The following is a 21418-nucleotide window of genomic DNA, read 5'->3' on the forward strand; positions in this document are numbered from 1 at the left end:
TCTCTATCAGATATAATAGTCCCCCATCCGTTTTTCGTTGTAACTAAACAAACCACAATAATATTCTTTTAGTTTAAGAAAATATGAGACTTAGTATATTTCTTTTTGTTGGATTTGAAATTGTGTATGTAGTGAGAATGATTATAATATTTACTAGTCTTCTTTTTCTAATAAATATTTGAAGAACTTAGTGAATTATGCCGGAAAATGGACGAGAGACTGTTATGTCTGACAAAGAAAAATATTGGAGATTGATTTGTGTATGAATTTTTTTTGGAGACTAAAATGCCTACTTTTAAAATTCTTGGGGACTGATTAAATTGAGAACTGATTTGTCTGTCAGAATAAAACCTTAAAAATATTTTTATGTATTATTTTTTTTTAGACTAAAATATCTGCTTTTAAAATTTTTGAGAATTGGTTTAGATAATTACTCAAATATAAATTAAAAATACGTTAAACATTATATGTATTTATACATAAATATATAATAGTTAATTTAATGACTGAATTTTAGTATGTACGTAATATTTTTTATTATTTTAATAAAAATTTAATTGATGCAATTTAACTTGAAGAATAGGTCTTATAAAAAGAAGATAAAAAATCTCTTAAAATTTGAACTTAGATTGTTTTATTAAAATACTAATAGATTTATTATTTTAAGAGTAATAATTCAAATCAGTATTTAAAAATTTTAAAAATTGATATTTTAGTCCTAAAAAAAATTAATACACAAAAATATCTTTAAGATTTTACTTCGATGGACAAATTAATTTTTAATTTATTTTTCTGGAGAATAATTATCCAAATCAGTTCTTAAGGATTTTAAAAGCGAATATTTTAATCCCAAAAAAATTAATACACAAATTGATTAGATATAACAGTCTCCAGTCCATAAAAAAATAAAATGAAATAAAATTCTTATTATTATTATTATTAATTGCATAATAATATTGTACTATAATTTTTTGTATTTTTAGACAAAAATAATGATAAATTTATTCATTAGATTTTTTTGTATATACTTATAATATAAAAAGAGTTTTTGCATAAAAAGTATAATATATATATATATATATATATATATATATATATATATAGTCACTCAATAATAATAATAATAATAATAATAATAATAATAATAATAATAATAATAATAATAATAATAATACAACTATTAGAGATTATTCTACAAAAAACTTAATAAATTATTTGATATTTTTGTATTTAATATAATTAAAAGATATTCTAATTTAAAAAGCATGTCTGTATTAAAAAAATATTTTAATTTAAATTTTAAAACATCATTATTCACCTTATTTGTTTTCAATAGAAAGAGTGTTGTTACGGCCCGGCCCAGAATCAGCTTTGGGCCGACCCGACCCAAGCGGTACCCGACTCGGACACGCGCCCTCCAACCGACCCGGACACGCGTCCTGTACGGTTCACACACGGCTGCAGGACAGCGTCCTTGGAAATATGGGCCTGTCCCATAAGGGGCCCACTACTGACATGTATATAAGGGGAAGATTGGCTCTTCCCCCGAGGTACGTCACATCTTTCAACCCTATACTCTGCTCGCCTGCACATTGCTGACTTGAGCGTCGGAGTGTCTTTGCAGGTGACACCCCCCCTCATCATCTCTCCAAGACAAGTGCTCGACTACTCGGCTACCCGCGAAACAACGCGACCCCAGTTAAGGCGTTCTCACCCTCACATCCTTTGTCCACCCGACCTGTTCGGAACTCGAGGAAAGAACATTGGCGCCATCTGTGGGGAATTCTTTGCCTGAATGGAAGTCGCGCCAGGTCCCGGCGACCGAGCTCGAGCAGCCGGAGCGGAGGGGGCAGCCTCCGTCGCCTCGCAAAAGGGAGGCCGGAGATCCCCCCCAACAACATACGAGAACCCGACCATTCGGGGGAACGGGCGGAGATAGCGCCATAATAATGCAGGAGCTACGCCACAGAGTCCAGAACTTAGAGCGACAGCTAGCCGACCGGGAGAGGGATGGATGGTCTACCGATCCAAGCTACACCCCATCTCCCGGGGGCGAGGAGGAGGAGGAGAGCTCCCACCGAAGCCGCTCCCGGCGTATATCTGCATCCCGGATGGAAGCAGAGGGCACGCAAGAGGAATCACCCATTCCGAGAAGACGGAATGACACAGTCATCTACTCTCGCGGCAGGCAATCACGCCGAACGGCAAGAGGTCGTGAAGAAGGAGAAAGGAGATCCGAGAGAACACGACAACCTGTGATAATGGGTGTTACGCCGTTCCACCGATCTATCCTCGAGGTCCGGTTGCCGAAACACTTCGACAAACCAACGGACATGAGGTATGATGGAACTCAAGATCCTTTAGAACATCTCACGGCCTTTGAGGCTAGAATGAATCTAGAGGGAGTAGGCGACGAAGTGAGATGTCGCGCATTCCCGGTAACCCTAGCAGGACCAGCGATCAGATGGTTTAACGGCCTCCCTCAAGGCTCCATCTACAGTTTCTCAGACATCAGCCGCGCGTTCCTGGCTCAATTTACAACGCGAATAGCAAAGGCCAAGCATCTGATCAACCTTCTCGGGGTAACCCAGAGACAAGGAGAGCCGACCAGGAGGTACTTAGATCGGTTCAATGACGAATGCTTGGAGATCGACGGCTTAACCGACTCGGTAGCCAGTCTCTGCCTAACGAACGGCCTCCTCAACGAGAACTTCCGAAAACACCTTACCACGAAGCCGGTTTGGACGATGCATGAAATCCAAACGGTGGCTAAGGAGTACATAAACGACGAGGAAGTCAGCCGAGTCGTGGCTGCCAATAAGCGGCAGTCCGGTTACGGCCAGGCCCGGCAGACCGGTGACGGTGAGAGAGCAAAAGAAAAGACTAGGGAGGAGGCATCAAACAAAGCACCTAGGCCGTTCCCTCGAGTTGGGAAATTTACTAACTACACTCCACTCACCCTCCCAATCATGGAAGTCTACCAACAAATAGCGGAGAAAGGAATTCTCCCGAAGCCCCGACCACTCAAGGACCGCACAGGCGGAAACAAGAACCTTTATTGTGATTACCATAAGGGATATGGCCACCAAACGCAGGACTGTTTCGACCTGAAGGATGCATTAGAACAAGCGATAAGGGAAGGAAAGCTAGCAGCGTTCTCCCATCTCATCAGGGAGCCGAGAAGGCGTTATCGCGATCAGGACGAGGAAGGCAAGACACGCCCGGTCAAACGGCGACAGGAGCCCGAAGACAGAGACCACGGCCTCACGGTGATAAACGTGGTAACGGCAAAAAACACTGCGCCAAAATCCCGGTCGGCACACAAGAAAGACGCCAAGATTCTGGCGATCTCATCTCCACCGGTGCAGAGTACCAAAAAACCTCCATCCATTTCTTTCGGCCCAGAAGATCAATGGTTCAGCGACGCCCCGGAAAACCCTCCCATGGTCATAACGGCCAGAGTGGGAACCGGCCTCGTCAAACGGATCCTTGTCGACACTGGGGCTGATTCAAACATCATGTTCCGCAACGTGTTCGACGCACTGGGGCTGAAGGATGCCGACCTGACGACCCACCAGCACGGGGTTATCGGGTTAGGCGACCACTTCATCAAACCAGACGGAGTCATTTCCCTACCGATCTCGGTAGGACAGATACAAGGCCGAAGGTCGGCGATGGCCGAATTCGTGATCCTCCGAGACTCCACAGCCTACAACATCATCTTGGGAAGAAAAACAATCAATGATTTTGAAGCCATAATCAACACCAAGCTACTAGTCATGAAGTTCGTCACAGATGACGGATCCATAGGGACCATAAGAGGAGACCTCGAGACGGCGGTCGCTTGTGACAACGCCAGCCTTTCCCTCAGAAAGAAGTCCAAGGAAGCATCTGGCGTATTCCTAGCCGACCTCGATGCCAGAGTAGAGGACAACCCGAGGCCGGAACCAGAAGGGGACCTGGAAAAATTTAGCATCGGTGACGAAGGGGAAAAGTTCACATTCGTTAACAAGAACCTCCCACAGGAGTTGAAGGGGCCTTTGATTGAAATGATAAGGGCCAACAAGGACCTGTTCGCATGGACGCCAGCCGACATGCCGGGCATTGATCCACAAATCATTTCACACCACCTAGCCGTGAAGCCGGAAGCACGCCCAGTGGCTCAACGAAGGAGAAAAATGTCGGCAGAAAGAGCAGAGGAGGTAGCCAAGCAAACGGCCGGCCTCCTAGAAGCAGGCTTCATACGAGAAGTTGACTACTCGACGTGGCTCTCAAATGTGGTATTGGTGAAAAAACACAATGGCAAATGGAGAATGTGCGTGGACTACTCTGACCTTAACAAAGCATGTCCCAAAGATTGCTTCCCCCTCCCCAACATAGATGCACTCGTCGACGCTGCGGCGGGGTACCGGTATCTGAGTTTCATGGACGCCTACTCCGGTTACAATCAGATACCGATGCACCGACCAGACGAAGATAAAACGGCGTTCATAACGCCAGGAGGAACTTTCTGCTACAAGGTAATGCCGTTTGGCTTGAAAAATGCAGCGGCGACATATCAAAGGCTGATGAACAGGATATTCCACGACCTCATAGGGAAAACGGTCGAAGTTTACGTGGACGACATCCTGGCAAAAACAACACGACCTGACGACCTCCTGAACGACCTGGCAAGTGTGTTTGCATCCCTCCGTCAACATGGTATGAGGCTGAACCCCCTCAAGTGCGCCTTCGCCATGGAAGCCGGCAAGTTCCTGGGATTTATGATAACTCAGAGAGGGGTAGAAGCCAACCCGGAGAAATGCCAAGCAATACTTCAGATGAAGAGCACGGGCTGTGTCAAGGACGTCCAGAGGTTGGCAGGGCTATTGACATCACTTTCCCGGTTTCTCGGGGCCTCGGCGACAAAGGCCCTGCCATTCTTCAACCTCATGAAGAAAGGGATGGCGTTTGAGTGGACACCCGCGTGCGAAGAAGCCTTTCAACACTTCAAGGAAATCCTAGCGGCACCTCCCGTTCTCGGGAAGCCAAGGGACGGGGAACCACTGTACCTGTACCTCGCTATAACAAGTGAAGCCCTGGCCGCAGTACTGGTGCGGGAAGACGGGAGGACCCAACAACCAGTCTACTTCATAAGCAGGGCCCTACAAGGAGCAGAGTTAAGATATAGCAAGTTGGAAAAGCTAGCCTTAGCACTCCTAACTTCCTCGAGAAGATTAAAACAGTACTTCCAGAGTCACCCAGTGGTCGTCAGAACGGACCAAGGGATCCGGCAAGTTCTCCAAAAACCCGACCTGGCGGGAAGAATGATGACTTGGTCCATCGAACTCTCTCAATATGACATACGGTACGAGCCCCGGCAAGCCATCAAGGCGCAGGCCATGGCGGATTTTTTGGTTGAAATAACAGGAGACCCAGGCGAAGACATAGGTACACGGTGGAAGCTCCATGTGGACGGAGCCTCCAACCAGACCTTCGGAGGAGCCGGGATCATCCTAGAAAGTCCAAACGGGGTCGTATACGAACAGTCGGTCAGATTCGAGTTTCCCATCTCGAACAACCAAGCAGAATACGAAGCCCTCATAGGAGGCTTGACCCTAGCAACAGAGGTCGGCGCAAAAAGGCTGGAAGTATGCAGCGATTCCCAAGTCGTCACTTCCCAAGTAAACGGCAGCTATCAAGCCAAGGACCCCTTGTTGCAGAAGTACTTGGAAAAGGTCAAAGGCTTAGGCCAAAAGTTCGACGAGGTCACGGTCCAGCATGTACCCAGGGAAAGGAACACACGAGCAGACCTCCTATCAAAATTAGCCAGCACGAAGCCAGGGGAGGGAAACCGGTCTCTCATCCAAGGCATGACATGGGAACCCGCAATTGCACTACACATAACAACCCTAAGTTCTTCATGGCTAGACCCCATCACCAACTACCTAGAACACGGCCAAGTCCCTGATGACGAGAAGGATGCGGTGAAATTAAGAAGAGAAGCGGCCAAATACGCCGTCATCCAAGGACAGCTGTTCAGAAAAGGGCTCAGCCAACCCCTACTGAAGTGCCTACACCCCGACCATACGGACTACGTCCTCAGGGAAGTCCACGAGGGTTGCTGTGGGCACCACATCGGAGGAAAAGCCCTAGCAAGGAAGTTGATCCGAGCTGGGTACTACTGGCCGTCGATGATGGCAGATTCCAAAGAGTTTGTCAAAAAGTGCATAAAGTGCCAACAGAACGCCAACTTTGCCAAGGCACCGGCAAGCGAGTTGAGCTTGTTGACGACTTCCCGACCGTTCGCACAGTGGGGAATCGACCTCTTAGGGCCCTTCCCTGTCGGCCCTGGGCAGGTCAAATATCTCGTAATGGCAATTGATTACTATACCAAATGGATAGAAGCCGAACCATTGGCTAGCATATCCTCTGCCAATTGCAGAAAATTCATGTGGAGGCAGGTGATAACACGGTTCGGGATACCAGAAGTCGTCATCTCGGACAACGGCACCCAATTTGCCGACAAAAAGTTCACAGAATTTCTCAACGGCCTAGGTATAAGGCAAAGGTTCTCTTCGGTAGAACACCCTCGGACGAACGGACAAGTGGAGTCCGCCAACAAGGTTATCCTTTCAGGGCTAAAGAAGAGGTTGGACAACAAAAAGGGTGCTTGGGCCGACGAGCTGGCATCGGTCCTCTGGTCTTATCGAACAACCGAGCAATCCTCCACCAAGGAAACCCCTTTCCGATTAACGTACGGGGTGGACGCAGTAATACCCGTGGAGATCGGTGAACCGAGCCCGCGATTGCTTTTAAAAGGAGTAGAGGAAACTGTAGAAAAGGACCTGATAGATGAAGCCCGGGAAATGGCCCATTTGACGGAAACAGCGCTAAAACAAAGAATGGCTCTGCGCTACAACACCAAAGTGCTCAAGAGGGACTTCGAGCCTGACGACCTCGTCCTGAGACGGAACGATATCGGCTTGCCGACCCCCGGAGAAGGCAAGCTAGCGGCAAACTGGGAAGGCCCTTACAGAGTAAAAAAGGCGATGGGAAAAGGAGCCTTTAAGTTAGAAAGGCTCGATGGCAAGGAGGTCCCGAGGACATGGAACGCGGACAACCTTAGAAGATTCTACTCCTAGAAGACGGAACGACATGCCGGCTAATCTAGCTAAGTAGTCAATTTGTCATTTGTAGTAACTTTCAAGTCCTTTATGTGGTTACTGAATAAGATATACTTGTGCAAATTCTCCACCATATTCTATCTAAGTTTTTCAGATAAACCACCCCGTCGTGACTAACGACGACGTGCGACCCGGGACTGATCACCCCGGGAAGCCGTCAACCACCGTTGTAACAAACAACTACACGAAAAGCCACGGGCCACCGGAGCAAACGACAAATATAAACCAGAACGGTTAAAAATGATAACGCACTCAGATAAATAAAAGGTTTATCGCGACAACACGGGCAAGCGGCCAAAAAGGTCATTGTTCACGAGCCAAAAGTAAAACGGCTAACATCAAATAGTTCACAAAAGCCAAAAACGGCAAAGACTAAAATAGTTTACAAGTCAAAAGAAAGCGGCTAAACAGGAACTATAAACAGAAGGATCATTTCGTGGAGGCATCGACAACCTTGCCGTCATGGATGACCTTGCGGACACCGATCGCCGACGTATCGAACTCAGGGGCAATAATTTTAACTTGTGCTTTAAGGGCTTCCTCGGTAGCCAGGATCGCGCCCCTGCCCTGTTTGACGACGTCCTTGTACTTAGCCTTCCATGTCGACAGTTCGGCCTCCACGGCCCTCTTCTCTTCCTCAACTTCGGCCGCACGCTTTTGCGCCGCAGCGACCTGACCCTCCAGAGCCATCTCACGCTCGACCAAACGTTCAATCGTCGCGTCCGACTCTTTCTGTTTCTTCTCGGCAGCTGTTAACTTTTGTTCGGCGGCAGTCGCTTTCTGCTCAGCAGTGGTAGTCTTCTTCTCGGCAGCATCCAACTTCTCCGAAGTTTGAGTCAACCGCCCCCGGAGAGTTTCCACTTCACTTTTTAGTTCATTGTTTGCTTTCCCAGTAGTTTCCAACCTTCTGCGGAGGGACTCCATCCCGGATAGCTCAAACTCGGCTTTCCGGGCTATCACGGCACCGCGCAAAAGGGTACGGTACATCCACCTCGCCTGCGCGGCAAGGAAAGACTCATGGAAGTACTCCTCGGTACCGGGGATCAGCTGGGAATCTATGAAGTCGCCTGCATCAAAATTCCTCTCCATAACAGTAAGGGCTCCCTCAGGGCTAGACGACGCCGTGGAAGCCTTCTTTCTTTTCCTTGGGTTGGGGACCTCTTCCACCTCAACGTCCGGACCAGGAACAGAACCATCAGTTCCTACCACCTCGTGGACAGGGGAGGCATGGACGGCCTCACCGCTCTCGACCGCGGCGCCTTGAGTCGAGGTACCAATCCCATCGGTTGCGGCCTTTTGCTCGGGAACGTCTTTGTCCTCCGGGGCATCAGGTCCCTCGGGGGCGGGTTGCTCGTCACTCTCCTCATCGTCGCCGCCGCCAAGGAAAGTCTGAAACAAGTCGGGAAGACCCGTCACGGACGCAGACATATCCACTGCGGGAAAACAAGAAAGGTCGGTTAGTCGTCACATAATATCAACAGGAAGGAAAAAGACAAAGGGAAAAGTAAAAAGCTTCTCACAAATGTAGTTACGGCCGGACTCCCGGTCACCCATAAGGAGATGGGGATTTACCGGGTTCTTCCCAAAAACCGCGTTTAGCACCTCGGCAATCTGCTGATCTACTGCCGACATGTTTTTATAAACTACCTTAATAAAACTATTGGCTCCTGCCCCGAAGCTCCAATAAGTCGGGATGAGCCGTACCCCCTCCAGAGACAACCAAAAGGGGTGACGATCTTTGGCCGGGCGGACCTTAAAATACTTGTCTTTAAACCCATGGTAAGAATCTTCGAACAAGCCGAAAATCTTCCGACCCTGAGCAGCCCGGAAGGACATGAACCCTTTCCTATGTTTCCCCTCCTTGGAAGGGTTTGTGAGGGTGAAGAAAAAGAGGAAGACATCTACGGACACCGGCAGGTCGAGATATTCACAAACCATCTCGAAACAGCGGATCGAAGCCCAACTGTTCGGATGCAACTGCGACGGTGACACGGAAATTCGGTTTAAGAGCGCCATTTGAAAGGCCGAGAACGGAATGCGAACTCCGACTTGAGTGAACATGGCCTTGTAGAACCAAATCCAGTCGGCGACCTGGCGGGGTTGGAAGTTGATTTCATACAACCGCTCGTGAGCAGCCGGGACGAAGGCATCGTAGTTGGCCTCCTCGTCAGTCCCGCCACACAAATACCCGGCTTGTCGGAACTCGGTGAGCTCCTCTTCGCCCATTTGGTTGGGTGAATCCCTTACATCAGAAACGACCCAAGCATATTGGTCGTACGCCGCGGGGTTAACGGATGCCCGGGAGACCGTGCGAGCCATACCTACATGGGAGTACCATCCAGTTAGTCTAAGAGATCGGTTGCTCAAGCCGAACACACACACCACCCTCACGACTTCCCGACTAAAGCCAAACAAGACTAAATGGCTAAGAGAGCGAGAAAAAACCTACCCTGGAGTGGTACTTTTCCCCCTAACACGACTACTCGCAACTAAGAGGCTACACGATAACTTCAAAGAACCAAACAACAAGCATACAGAAATAATGCATAAAAAGGGGATGATCCAAAAGTTACCTGAATTGATGAAAGGAAGATGAAGTTGAATCTGGGGAAATGCAAGAAACACGAACGGAGGCACCACAGCCAAGCCTTGTAGCAAGGAGGAAGAAGGGAGAATAGGGAGTGCAAAAAAAGTGCGTAAAGTGCAGAAATATCAAAACCACTCGTTTAAAAACTGCCTCCGGAGCGCGAAACGCCTGGGGGCAAAATGGTCTTTTCAAACGGGGTTTTTTACCCCATTATGAGCATTCAATGCTCGGCGCAGGAAACGGAGCGATGAAACGGCTGTTTGAGCAACCAAGAGACGTGCGTTGGGGGCACGTCCTCCCCCCGAGCGACCGACCAGACGAGATGCGAGACGACACGCCATTGGTAGCTCCCACGATTACCATTGGCGCGTGGGGGCACTGTTACGGCCCGGCCCAGAATCAGCTTTGGGCCGACCCGACCCAAGCGGTACCCGACCCGGACACGCGCCCTCCAACCGACCCGGACACACGTCCTGTACGGTTCACACACGGCTGCAGGACAGCGTCCTTGGAAATATGGGCCTGTCCCATAAGGGGCCCACTACTGACATGTATATAAGGGGAAGATTGGCTCTTCCCCCGAGGTACGTCACATCTTTCAACCCTATACTCTGCTCGCCTGCACATTGCTGACTTGAGCGTCGGAGTGTCTTTGCAGGTGACACCCCCCCTCATCATCTCTCCAAGACAAGTGCTCGACTACTCGGCTACCCGCGAAACAACGCGACCCCAGTTAAGGCGTTCTCACCCTCACATCCTTTGTCCACCCGACCTGTTCGGAACTCGAGGAAAGAACAAGTGTATTAACATGTTAGTGTCATAATTCACATGTACAAAGTTAAACTAATAATAATAAAGGTTGACATATAGTAAAATTAAAATAGACGAAAATTATTATGTTTGATAAAGAAAAATTTTAAAAATTAATCTGTGTATTAATATTTTTTAGGGACTAAAATATCCACTTTTAAAATTTTTAAAGACTGATTTGGTTTATTATTCTACTGGACAATAAACTGAAGACTGATTTGTTTTTCAGAATAAATTTTTAAAAATTAATCTGTATATTAATTTTTCTTAAAAATTAAAATATTCACTTTAAAAATTTTTAAGATTGTTTAAGTAATTATTCGTATTTTAATCAATCTCACTCGTATAATTTACATTATATATTTAGCCATAAATAATAAATTATTTTTCTAAACTTGAAATCTTTTAAAGGATAGTTTTTCGTAATTTTAGTGCACAATGGCTACACAAAATTCACACGAAAGTGGCGACTTCCAAGTAAATAAATATCAAATTAATATAACATAAAATAAAATAGATAAAAAATAGCCAGCGTATTTTAAATTTCCTTGGTACAGCAACAGCACTACAGCCAACCAGTATAATTTACTTTTTATTTGTTTTTTTTGTGACTTAAAATAAATAAATAACAACTAAAAAAGATAAAATAAATAAAAAACTACTTAAGAAAGATAATTCTCTTTAAATACTATTTTTAAATTCTTTTTAAGATAATGAAAGTTTTACTTAAAAAGAAAGAGTCATCATTGCAATTTTTACCATAATATTTACTACTGTATTTATATCTCTCAAAATTAACCAGAATCAGCACGATATTTTTAATATCTTGGATTTTGAACACTAAAAGATCAATAAATTTAGAGCAATTCTATAAATTATTGACAATAATAAAAGTCTTCATATAGTCTGTCTCACATATAATATTTTTTTATTCTGAGTTCTATGCTAAAAAAAGTCTCTCTAAATAGCAAACAACTCTCCTTGCAAAAATTATTTTTTATTTGTTTGAGGCACTCTCTTAGTCTCTTATTTATTTATTTATACAAAAATATTATTCGTATATTAAATTAATTACTAAAATCAGCTATTAATATATTTATGTATAAATATATATGATTTAATTTATTTTAATGTATATTTATATTCTAATATATATTTTGTATTGATAATTGACTTTGATTGTTAATTTTAGTATACACATAAAATAATTGTTATTTATATTAATAAATTGAAGTCATATTTATTGATTATTATATTATTATTACATTATATATTTTAATGCATGGTGTTTCACATCGAACAAACAAAGAAGCTTTTGTTACTTTGTGCCAAAATGGAGGGTCCTTAGTTCTCTTCTCTCTCTCTCTCTCTCTCTCTCAATCACACTCTTCACCTTCTCCTCCTTCTTCTTCTTCACCCTTTCTTCTTCTCCTTTGATCTGCTGATTCTTCAGGTAAAACGTTAACATCTTCAGCACACAAAGTGTTTATTTATTTATTTTTTTTTTGCTTCCAAGCAAATTATGTCTCCTTCTTCTGCCTCCTTTTGCTTTCAACTTTTGTAGCCTCTCTTTTTATCTTTATTCGGTTTTCCTATAAAAACTTTCGATCAATGTCTTCCATTTTTCTCAAAATTCCTTCACTGCACTAACAAACACAAACACAAGCATAGCCATCAAGTATTTCTTTTATTATTGACTAATAATTATTATTTTTATTTTCATTATTTAAGGGATTGCTCTAATATACTTAACAGTCTCACATACATTGTTGATTCTTCAGTGTTTGGGTTGCTTCTGAGGTCTTTCTCTTAAAACCCTGAGGCTAGATTTATGTTATTAAACTTAAAAAAAAAAAAAATCATGAACAAGTCATAAAGCATGACATACTTGGTGATTGATGCTAATTTCATGCTTCTTAGGCTGAAAGCATAAGAAACATTGGAAAAAAAAAATTGTGAACAATAGTATGCTTCAATAGGTTAATGAAGTTACTCAAATCAATGAATTAATTATAATTTGTTGAGGTTGCTTATGAATCAAGTGTGGCCAGCTATGTTTACAATGTTAATTGTTTATTTATTTATTGCTTTGTCCAATTTTCTGTGTGTTTGAAGATTCCTCAGTGTGTAAGCAACGCATGACAGATGTTTGTGTTATTGTTTTGATGATAAGGTATTCAAAATTGGGAGATTCTCTATTGAACTGCTATGTCTCCGCTACTCGGCGTGGTGGGGGATGAGGAAGGTCAGCAGAGCCATGTGACTCTGTTGGTTTCTTCCTCATCCACCATGGAAAGTGTGAATTGTCTGAACAGCTCGAAACTGAAGGAGCGAAACTACATGGGATTGTCTGATTGTTCTTCTGTGGATAGCTCAGTTCCCTCATTCTCTGATGAGACTAAAAGCAATCTGAACCTCAAAGCTACTGAGCTGAGGTTGGGGCTTCCGGGATCTCAGTCTCCTGAAAGAGACTCAGATCTTTGCTTGAGGAGTTCTACTCAATTTGATGAGAAACCTTTGTTTCCTTTGCGTCCTGTAGCTGATGATCATCATTCCTCGTCGAAGCCTGCTCTTTTGGGCAACAAAAGAGGCTTTTCGGATGCAATGACTGGGTTCTCTGAGGTAAAAACGTATTCCATTCATTCCAAAATATCTATCACTTTGAGATTTTTTTTAGATTAACAATTCAATATGTTTAGTCAAACATGTCAACCATCTAATGGTTTATAATATCATCTTCACATGAAAATGTCTTTGTGAAAGTAACCACCTTTGTATAAAGATAAATTGGGTAATGGATTAACCAAATTTGCAAAGTGAAAAATACTTTGAAAAGGGAAAGTACCAATTTAATCAAAAGGGGATATAGTTTTTAAATGCTGGATTAGGCACTAAAAGGATCTGAAATATATATTATGCAGGAGAAATTGCTTGTTAGTTCGGACGCCAATACAATATTGCCATCTAGGCCTTCTCCTACTGTGGGATTGAAATCGAGCTCAATGCTTGAGAATGCTGCGGCTCAGCAAGCGAAAGTCAATGAAGTAGCAACATCCAAGGTGGGAGAGAGGCCTCATGCTGCCAAAGAAACCAGGCCAAGCCTTAACGATTCCACTGTGAATAATAATAGCAGTGCTCCAGCTCCAAAGTAAGTGGAAAGCTGGAATTGGCGCCAAGTTTGAGCTTAATAAAAAAGAACTAATCTCTGATGAATGATGATCCTTGTACACAGGGCACAGGTTGTAGGATGGCCTCCAATAAGATCTTTTAGGAAAAATTCATTGGCTACTACATCGAAGAATGCTGAAGAAGTAGATGGAAAAATGGCTTCTGGTGCACTGTTTGTGAAGGTAAGTATGGATGGCGCGCCATACTTAAGGAAAGTGGACTTGAAGAATTACTCAGCCTATCCAGAGCTTTCTTCTGCTCTGGAGAAGATGTTCAGCTGCTTCACCATAGGTAGGAGACAATTAATTTTGCTTTAGAAAATTTAACTTTTAGCTAACTTGAGTCTGGATTATTTGGATGGAGTTACTGCTTATTTTGATGTTATTTCAGGTCAATGTGGATCTCATGGAAATCTTGGGAAGGAAATGCTGAGTGAAACCAAGCTGAAGGATCTACTTCATGGATCAGAATATGTTCTTACTTATGAGGATAAAGACGGTGATTGGATGCTAGTGGGTGATGTTCCCTGGGAGTAAGTTCTGATTCATTTTTTGTACTTTCTTCTCTTTTATTGGCATCTCTTTTAAAAACAGAATTTCTTTCCTTTTAAAAGATACTAAAGTGATATTCTTAGAACTCGATTATTGACAAACAAAAGGCTACCTAATCTAAGCCATGTTGCCAACGAAAGCTAGTTGGAAAAAGGCTTTTGTTGTTGTATTGAAAATTTAAAATTATATTCTAGGAAGTGGAGAGTTTCAAATATGGCGGAATATAGTCGTTGCTCAAATTGGAATGAAATGGAAAAGCAAGGAGTGGAATAGAATTTCAGCTGCCACCCCATTATTTCTTGTTCAGCGAGTTTAATGCGGGAGGGGAGGGAAATGCTTGTCCCTCTGATGCCATTACATTCATTCTTTTCAAGTCAGTCCCAAAACACCTATAATACATTTGAACATTCTATTCCATGTCAACCTTCTAAACAAAGCCAAAGGGTATGTAAGGGAGACTTAAAGATGATGATGAAAGGAATGACTAATAATAGAATACCAAGGAAAAATACAAGAGTGGCAAGGAGGCGAAGGGACACTTTGACCTGCCATTGCCCTTCTCTATTCCTCCTTCTGCATCACCCCTAAACACACTTTATGAAGTTTGATCATTCTGGGTTGTCAAGGTTTGTTGATTTCCTAGTAATACAACTGAAATATCGGTAGTTCAATTGGGATTGATGATTGCATAGGTTGTCACCTTTCAAGGCATACCCTAAATCATTCTACCTATCATGCTCAGATTAGCCAATGTCACATTTTGGACTTTTAACATTTTCGTTCAACCTTGAACATTTAAAAAGAAAAAGCCTGTAGAGTGATATATGAGATTTGAAATATTTTAAGTCTATGAGAGTATGAAACTTCATAAAGAAATGGAATTAAAAACTAAACATGAAATGATTGGTCTGTTTATTACTGAACTTTGTAATGTTGTTGAAGTGTTGAACAATAAGCACTTCATCATCACTGTTGGGTATGTCTATGCTAATTTCAATTTGGTGTTGAAAACCCTTGCAGGATGTTCATCGAAACATGCAGGAGGCTGAGGATCATGAAGGGCGCTGATGCCATTGGTCTAGGTTAGAATTCTGTTCCAAACCATCTATCTTATACTCTATTAGCACATGATCTGAAAAGGTATTAGTGAAGTATATCATAAAGATAGTGAAACATAACGAAGCTCATGAAAAATCGTATACCTTTAAAAAAATTGAATAGACAAACCCTATCAAATTGTGTTTGTTTCAACATAGTTGCATATTGAAGTTCAAAATTATATTGTTGTGCCATATCAATACCCTCTACATGCTTACTCTGGAATTTAACAAAACTAGAAAAATAAACTCTTGTTTTTGCACCCAGGAAATATGTGGAAAAAGAGCTTGATATAGCTTAATCTATTCTTATTCGAGATTAAAGTATACTTTTTGTCTCTAACGTTTGCGATTTTCTTCAAAAATACACTTTAGCATTTAATTTCATTCAATTTTTTCGTTAACGTTTTTAATTCATTCAATTTTGTCCCTAGGTTTTCGATTTGTGTCAAAGTTACCCCTAGATCTTTTCAATTTTGTCTCTAACGTTTTAGATGGAGTTAATATTCATAGGTAATTTTGTCACATAAAAAACGTTAGGAACAAAATTGAATAAAATTAAACATTAGGAATATTTTTGAAGAAAATCACAAAGGCTAAAGATAAAAAATATACTTTACTCTTTATTCGATATAGTGAAGTGAGAGAAAAAGGTCCTTTAGCATGTTTTAGTTTTCCATACTGCATCTGAAAACAATTAAGTCAGACATGATACACTGAAAAATCAATAGATCTGAACAATGGATTGTCTAGTTCTTTGTCAAAATCGACAGTTGTTTCAAAAAAGACAGAATAGCTAAGTATCTTGATCTAATTCAAGTTTACCATTTCTGGCCTTTATTGCAGCACCAAGAGCCGTCGAGAAAAGCAAAAGCAGGAACTAGGGCAGTACAAACGATCACATTTCTATCACCTAACTGTCAAAGGAACTAAAAAGCTTCTATAAACAAAATTGGGTAAGCAAATCAAGGCAAAAGGAAAAAAAGGATTGTAGGGAAAAGAACCGAGGGCATGTTGGACTGGATAGAAATTTCATATTATTAAGCTGCCTCAATCATATGATTACTATTTTTACTATCTTATGTTTTTTCTTTTCTTTTTTTTTTTATGACATTTATATTCAGTAAGGTTCATTATATTTCATGATTGTCACAAACTTGCAAAAGAAAAAGACCCCAACCCTCTGTGTGGAAGCTACTTATGTTTCTGTATGTGTAGTTTGTGAAGTGCATCATTTATGTGTGTGAATTTGTGTGATGAAATAACAATAAGAAGTTGTACCTTAACACAATCTTTGATTTGCATTTCCTTTTAACCTATAAGTGCCGTTGACTAGTTAAAACTTAAAAGTATTTTCCTATGGTACTTTCCCTGCTTTGGTGTTAGGCAAGAGCTGAGAGCACTTTTTTTTAAGAAAAAAGGTATGTTAATTTTAGGGTTAATAGTTAAAAATTTAAACCAGTCCTTGAAAGATTAAGCGTGTCTCAATTTAGTCTTCAATAGACCCAATATATCAAATTGTTGTTTTCTGGAAAATACAATTACAAATCAGATTGATCCTTTACCCAGCAAGATAATGATAGTGATATAATTTATTTTATAAATGTTATTATTTAATTAATAAAAAAACTAATTTGATTCATTATTGTATCTTATAGGACTAATTTCAGATATTTAATTTTTCGATAATCAAATTAATGAACACGACATTTTTCATGGATAATTTTGATTTATTTATCCTTATGTGTTACTAAATAATGTGAACAATGGATATATCAGATGTTCAATTCAATTCAATGTGTCGCGGATCTGAGCTCCATTTAAGGGTCTGCTGCTGGTCAATGAGTTGCTGCATGCACAAGACGGGATTCGAACTCTCGACACTTGTTTAAGCGAACGAGTGAGCTGACCACTCGACCAACCCAAATTGATTTTTTTTTTTTTTTTACTTTAAGATCAATTTTAGAGTCTATTATTCACATTTTTTACAAAAGTTATTCAATTGTTTTTTTTTTTCATCTTTACCTTACCAGTTTGTCACCTATTAAACAATAGCATGTATATGGAGAGATTAAATAGAAAAACGTTGTGCTTGGTGTTTTGGTGATGTCTTGTGCGTATACCTTAAACTAATAGATATTGTCAGGTGTTGGATATGGTTGTCGGGGTGAAGAGGAGCCAAGCATGTGACTATGTGAGGCTCTCATTATTGGATGCAGTGCATGGATCTTCATGCTTCATCAAATTAAATTAATAATGAACATCAATGGAATCATGAATAACAATAAGCTTCAGACCCAAAAATAAATAAATAAATAAATAAATAAATAAAGTTTTCAGCCTTTCACTGGCTCTTTTGTTTCAATTATGAAACATCAGTTGTGGTTAGGGAAAGATTCTTGGATAAACAAAGGACTTGTTGTGGGTTAATTTTTTTTCACTGAAAGAATGAAAGTAGTGGTTTAGTTAATTCTTTTTTTTTTAGTGGATACATTTTTCTTTCTACGCCAATGAATCGTTTCCAAGGTGGTCGAGGGCATGTAAAATAAATAACTTTGCTAACCAATCAGAGGTGCAGCCAATTAGCATATGGATGACAAAAGAAGTCCAACAAAGAGGAAAAAGAAAACCCAAATCCATTCCATCGAGTCCTGTTTCTTTTGAATTTTTTCTTTGGAAAGAACATAAATTCAAATTATCACAATAAAACATCCAAAATCAAATAAAATGAAACATCTAAAATTAAAAAAGAAAATATCTAAAACCAAATAAAACATGCATATTCAAAATCATTGTAAAAAAAATTCAAAACCTAATAAAAAAATTTGAAATATAACCAAAAAAAATATCCAAAACTTAAAAAAAAAGAAATATCTAAATTATTTAAAAAAATTCGAAACCTAACAAAATGAGACATTCAAATTAATTGGAAAAAAATCCAACAACAAAGAAAAAGTACCATCTAAAACGTAAGAAAAAACACCTTTAAAACATATAAAAAAAGACACATTTAAAATCTAGGAAAAAGAAACTTCTAAAACTAATAAAAAAAAATCCAAAACAAGGAGGAGACAGATACTCAGAATTAATTGGAATTAGAAGCGGCGGTGGATGACATCATATTGCGTCGTCCTGGCGGTAGCTTGGCGTGGTTGGTGGCAGACGAAGAGCGATTCTCTGTTGCTAGTGTGGTGCGCGGCGTGGTGGTGCGAGCTGCGACCTTCTTCCGGTGTTACTATCGCGAGCGTTCTGAATGGTGGCGTTGCGACTGATAGTGGAGGACGGGGCGCCGGGCGATGCTGATCAACAACGATTCTCTGTCTCAGGTGTAGTAGTGCGAGCCGCGGTCTTTTGTCTCTGGCGCTACTGCTGCGAGCATCCTGAACGATGTTTGCAATGGAGGCCTTGCGGTTGGCAGTGGCAGACGGGCACTGGGCGACGGTGATCGGCGACGGTGATCGGTTTAGGATTTATTGGTTTTTTTACTATTATAACAACTGGGTTGTTTTTGTATTGCTGCAGTTGGACTTTTTTGGTAGGTAGATGGATTGGGCTGGTTGGAGGTGATTGGACTGAAATTGTCCAAAAATACTCAAATATTTTGAAAATAAAAATTCTTTCAATTGTAATTTTGTTTCTTTTTTCGTTTTGGACTGATGTCTATAGAGTACCAAGAAATAAAATTAAAATTTTGTCAACAATAATAATAATAATAATAACTTGTTGTCGGTAAAAGTCATATGAAATAAAGAGGGAAAAAAAGTCAGAAGGAACGACGCCTCATGGAAAAAGGTGGTTTCTTGTATTGCCAAAGATTTGAGGGGGCAGTCCAAGGTTGATGATTTCGGTGAGAATGTGAGAAGCTGCAAGGGGAGTTCGCAACCTGGGAATCACATTAAGCAGTAATCAGTAAGCATGTAGGAGAGAAGATGATAGTTCCGTATGTATTTTTTAATTATTTTATTTTTGTGGGGTGACATAGTGCTATTTACTGTTGGTTAGGGTGGTGAAAATTCACTGGAAAGGAAAAGGGTGAAGTTTATTTCGAATTCAATATATGTATACATGAAGTGGTTAGTAGAGTTGAATCGGAGGTTATGAAAGAGTATATTCTGATAGATTTGTTGAGTTGTTTTGTTCATATTTGTGCAAGATAGTTTAATAATAAATTAGTGAAGTCGGAAATTGTTAAACGTATTTGTTACTGGCTTTGTATTTCTTATACTGATCATGCTGATTTTAGTTATAATTATATATGTATGCATGATTTAAATGGTTAATTGTTATTTGAGGAATGTTATATATGTAGTTAGTTTGGGTAGATGAGTTTGGTTAGTAGGATTAAAATTAGGCAAATTTAACTTCTGCAAAGCAGTTTATATAGGAGTTGTACATGCTGCTAAATCTTGAGTTAAGTTTCAATACAATGCAATGTTAGTTTTAAGTTCTAAAAACAACTTCTCAATTCTTTTTCTCTAGTTAATAAATTTTGCAGAATCTATTTTTAGTTTTGTTGTTGCAGCAGTAAAGAATTCAAGATCTGTGTTAGTTGATGCAGTAATGTGTTTTATTTGATGTTGTAAACTACAATGTGTATTTGATGTTATTGGATTTTGAGTATTTTGACTTTACTATTTGTTTTGAGCAAGTAAAGGTAATTTGTGCCACTGGTGTAATTGTGTGGATGGAGGCTAAACTAGATGATGGAGTTAACTGAGGTGCTGGAATTCAAGAGGACGCTAGCGGCGGAACACATTCTGAAGTAAACGAGACACCGACTGGAAACGGTAATACTGATAGTTGTGATGAAGGCGTGCAGGGAGAAGCTACTGAATATCGAGACATGCTAATGCTGACCAAAGCCGATATGATGAGAAAGGTGTTTTGCACAGACAAAGTAACCTATGAGTTTTATAAGAGATACGACAAATATCATGGGTTCGGTATGCGCAAAGGTGACTCAGGAAAGGATGATGATGGAATGGTGATTAGGAGGAGGTTTTTTTTAAAACAAAGCAGGGCTGAGACAACGAAAACACTATGAAAAGCTTGATAGGAAGAGGGACCACAGATCGGAGACACGCATAAATTGTGACACGAAGCTATCAATCCTATGGGACGAGGTCAGTGAAATTTGGAGGGTTAGAAAAGTTATACTAGATCACAACCATGATTTAACTCCTATGAGGATGGTTCATATGATCAACAGCTTTAGAGAGATGAATTCTTCGGCTAAGGCACAGATTAATGGAAAACAGGCACATGGTGTCCCAACGTCGAAATCCTAGGTTATATGGCAGGGCAAGCTGGGGGGTATTCTCTGATGGATTTCACAAAAAAGGATGCCTATAACTATATCGAGAAGACTAAGCGGGAGAAGATTGTTGATGGCGACGGTAATGCCGCAATAATTTATTTAGAGGAAAAAGCAGTGTCGGATCCGATGTGCATGGCTAGGTACAGTTTGACAGACAACAATATGTTAGCGAACTTGTTTTAGGCTGACGGTGGGAGCCGGATTGATTACCAACACTTTGGTGATGTGCTTTCGTTCGATTCGACTTACAAGAAAAATAAATACCGGAGACCTTTGGTAATTTTTCCTGGTTCGAACAATCATAAGCAAACAACCATATTTAGGTTTAGTTTGGTGTTGGATGAAAGCATTGGGTCATACACATGGTTGCCTGAAAATTTGTTGCAGGTAATGTGCAACAAAAAGCCATTAGTGATAGTGACAGACGGGTGTGACTCAATGGTGCACGAAATTGCAATAACACTTTTGCGATCCCGCACAACTAACCAGCAAGTGCACTGGGTCGTCCAAGTAATACCTTGCGTGAGCAAGGGTCGATCCCACGGAGATTGTCGGCTTGAAGCAAGCTATGGTTATCTTGTAAATCTTAGTCAGGATATCAGAAATTATTAGGATTGATTGTAAAAAGCAAAAGAACATGAAATTAGTACTTGTTCAGCAGTAATGGAGAATAGGTTGAGGCTTTGGAGATGCTCCATCTTCTGAATCTCTGCTTTCCTACT

General features: G+C 41.0%; 2 protein-coding genes across 3 annotated transcripts; both read left to right on the plus strand.

Moving 5' to 3' along the window:
- The first annotated feature begins 5381 nt into the window (after positions 1 to 5381).
- LOC130939958 (uncharacterized) lies at positions 5382 to 7404 on the plus strand. The gene is made up of 3 exons (XM_057868017.1): positions 5382 to 6350; positions 6444 to 7076; positions 7261 to 7404. Exons 1-3 carry the CDS (start codon positions 5382 to 5384, stop codon positions 7402 to 7404), a joined length of 1746 nt encoding a protein of 581 aa, XP_057724000.1.
- A 4452-nt stretch (positions 7405 to 11856) lies between these two features.
- LOC130941012 (auxin-responsive protein IAA9-like) lies at positions 11857 to 16670 on the plus strand. 2 transcript variants are annotated; one of them, XM_057869354.1, is made up of 7 exons: positions 11857 to 12016; positions 12737 to 13185; positions 13485 to 13711; positions 13796 to 14022; positions 14122 to 14263; positions 15303 to 15364; positions 16226 to 16670. In XM_057869354.1, exons 2-7 carry the CDS (start codon positions 12772 to 12774, stop codon positions 16261 to 16263), a joined length of 1110 nt encoding a protein of 369 aa, XP_057725337.1. In that variant the 5' UTR covers positions 11857 to 12016; positions 12737 to 12771; the 3' UTR covers positions 16264 to 16670. The 2 variants fall into 2 exon arrangements, with proteins under 2 accessions (XP_057725337.1, XP_057725336.1); XM_057869353.1 differs by lacking the exon at positions 11857 to 12016 and adding an exon at positions 12156 to 12363.
- Positions 16671 to 21418: the final 4748 nt, after the last annotated feature.

This window comes from Arachis stenosperma, chromosome 7, assembly GCF_014773155.1.
Source record: "Arachis stenosperma cultivar V10309 chromosome 7, arast.V10309.gnm1.PFL2, whole genome shotgun sequence".
NCBI classification, from domain to species: Eukaryota; Viridiplantae; Streptophyta; class Magnoliopsida; order Fabales; family Fabaceae; genus Arachis; species Arachis stenosperma.

Excerpts from the sequence above, each read along its gene's own strand:
- LOC130941012 (XM_057869354.1), top strand. The coding sequence starts at position 12,772 with ATGTCTCCGCTACTCGGCGTGGTGGGGGATGAGGAAGGTCAGCAGAGC. Across the intron at positions 14,023-14,121 it reads GTTCAGCTGCTTCACCATAG|GTCAATGTGGATCTCATGGA; the intron begins GTAGGAGACAAT and ends ATGTTATTTCAG. Across the intron at positions 14,264-15,302 it reads GTGGGTGATGTTCCCTGGGA|GATGTTCATCGAAACATGCA; the intron begins GTAAGTTCTGAT and ends AAACCCTTGCAG.
- LOC130939958 (XM_057868017.1), top strand. The coding sequence starts at position 5,382 with ATGGCGGATTTTTTGGTTGAAATAACAGGAGACCCAGGCGAAGACATA. Across the intron at positions 6,351-6,443 it reads CTGGGCAGGTCAAATATCTC|GTGATAACACGGTTCGGGAT; the intron begins GTAATGGCAATT and ends ATGTGGAGGCAG. Across the intron at positions 7,077-7,260 it reads AAAGGCTCGATGGCAAGGAG|ATAAACCACCCCGTCGTGAC; the intron begins GTCCCGAGGACA and ends TAAGTTTTTCAG.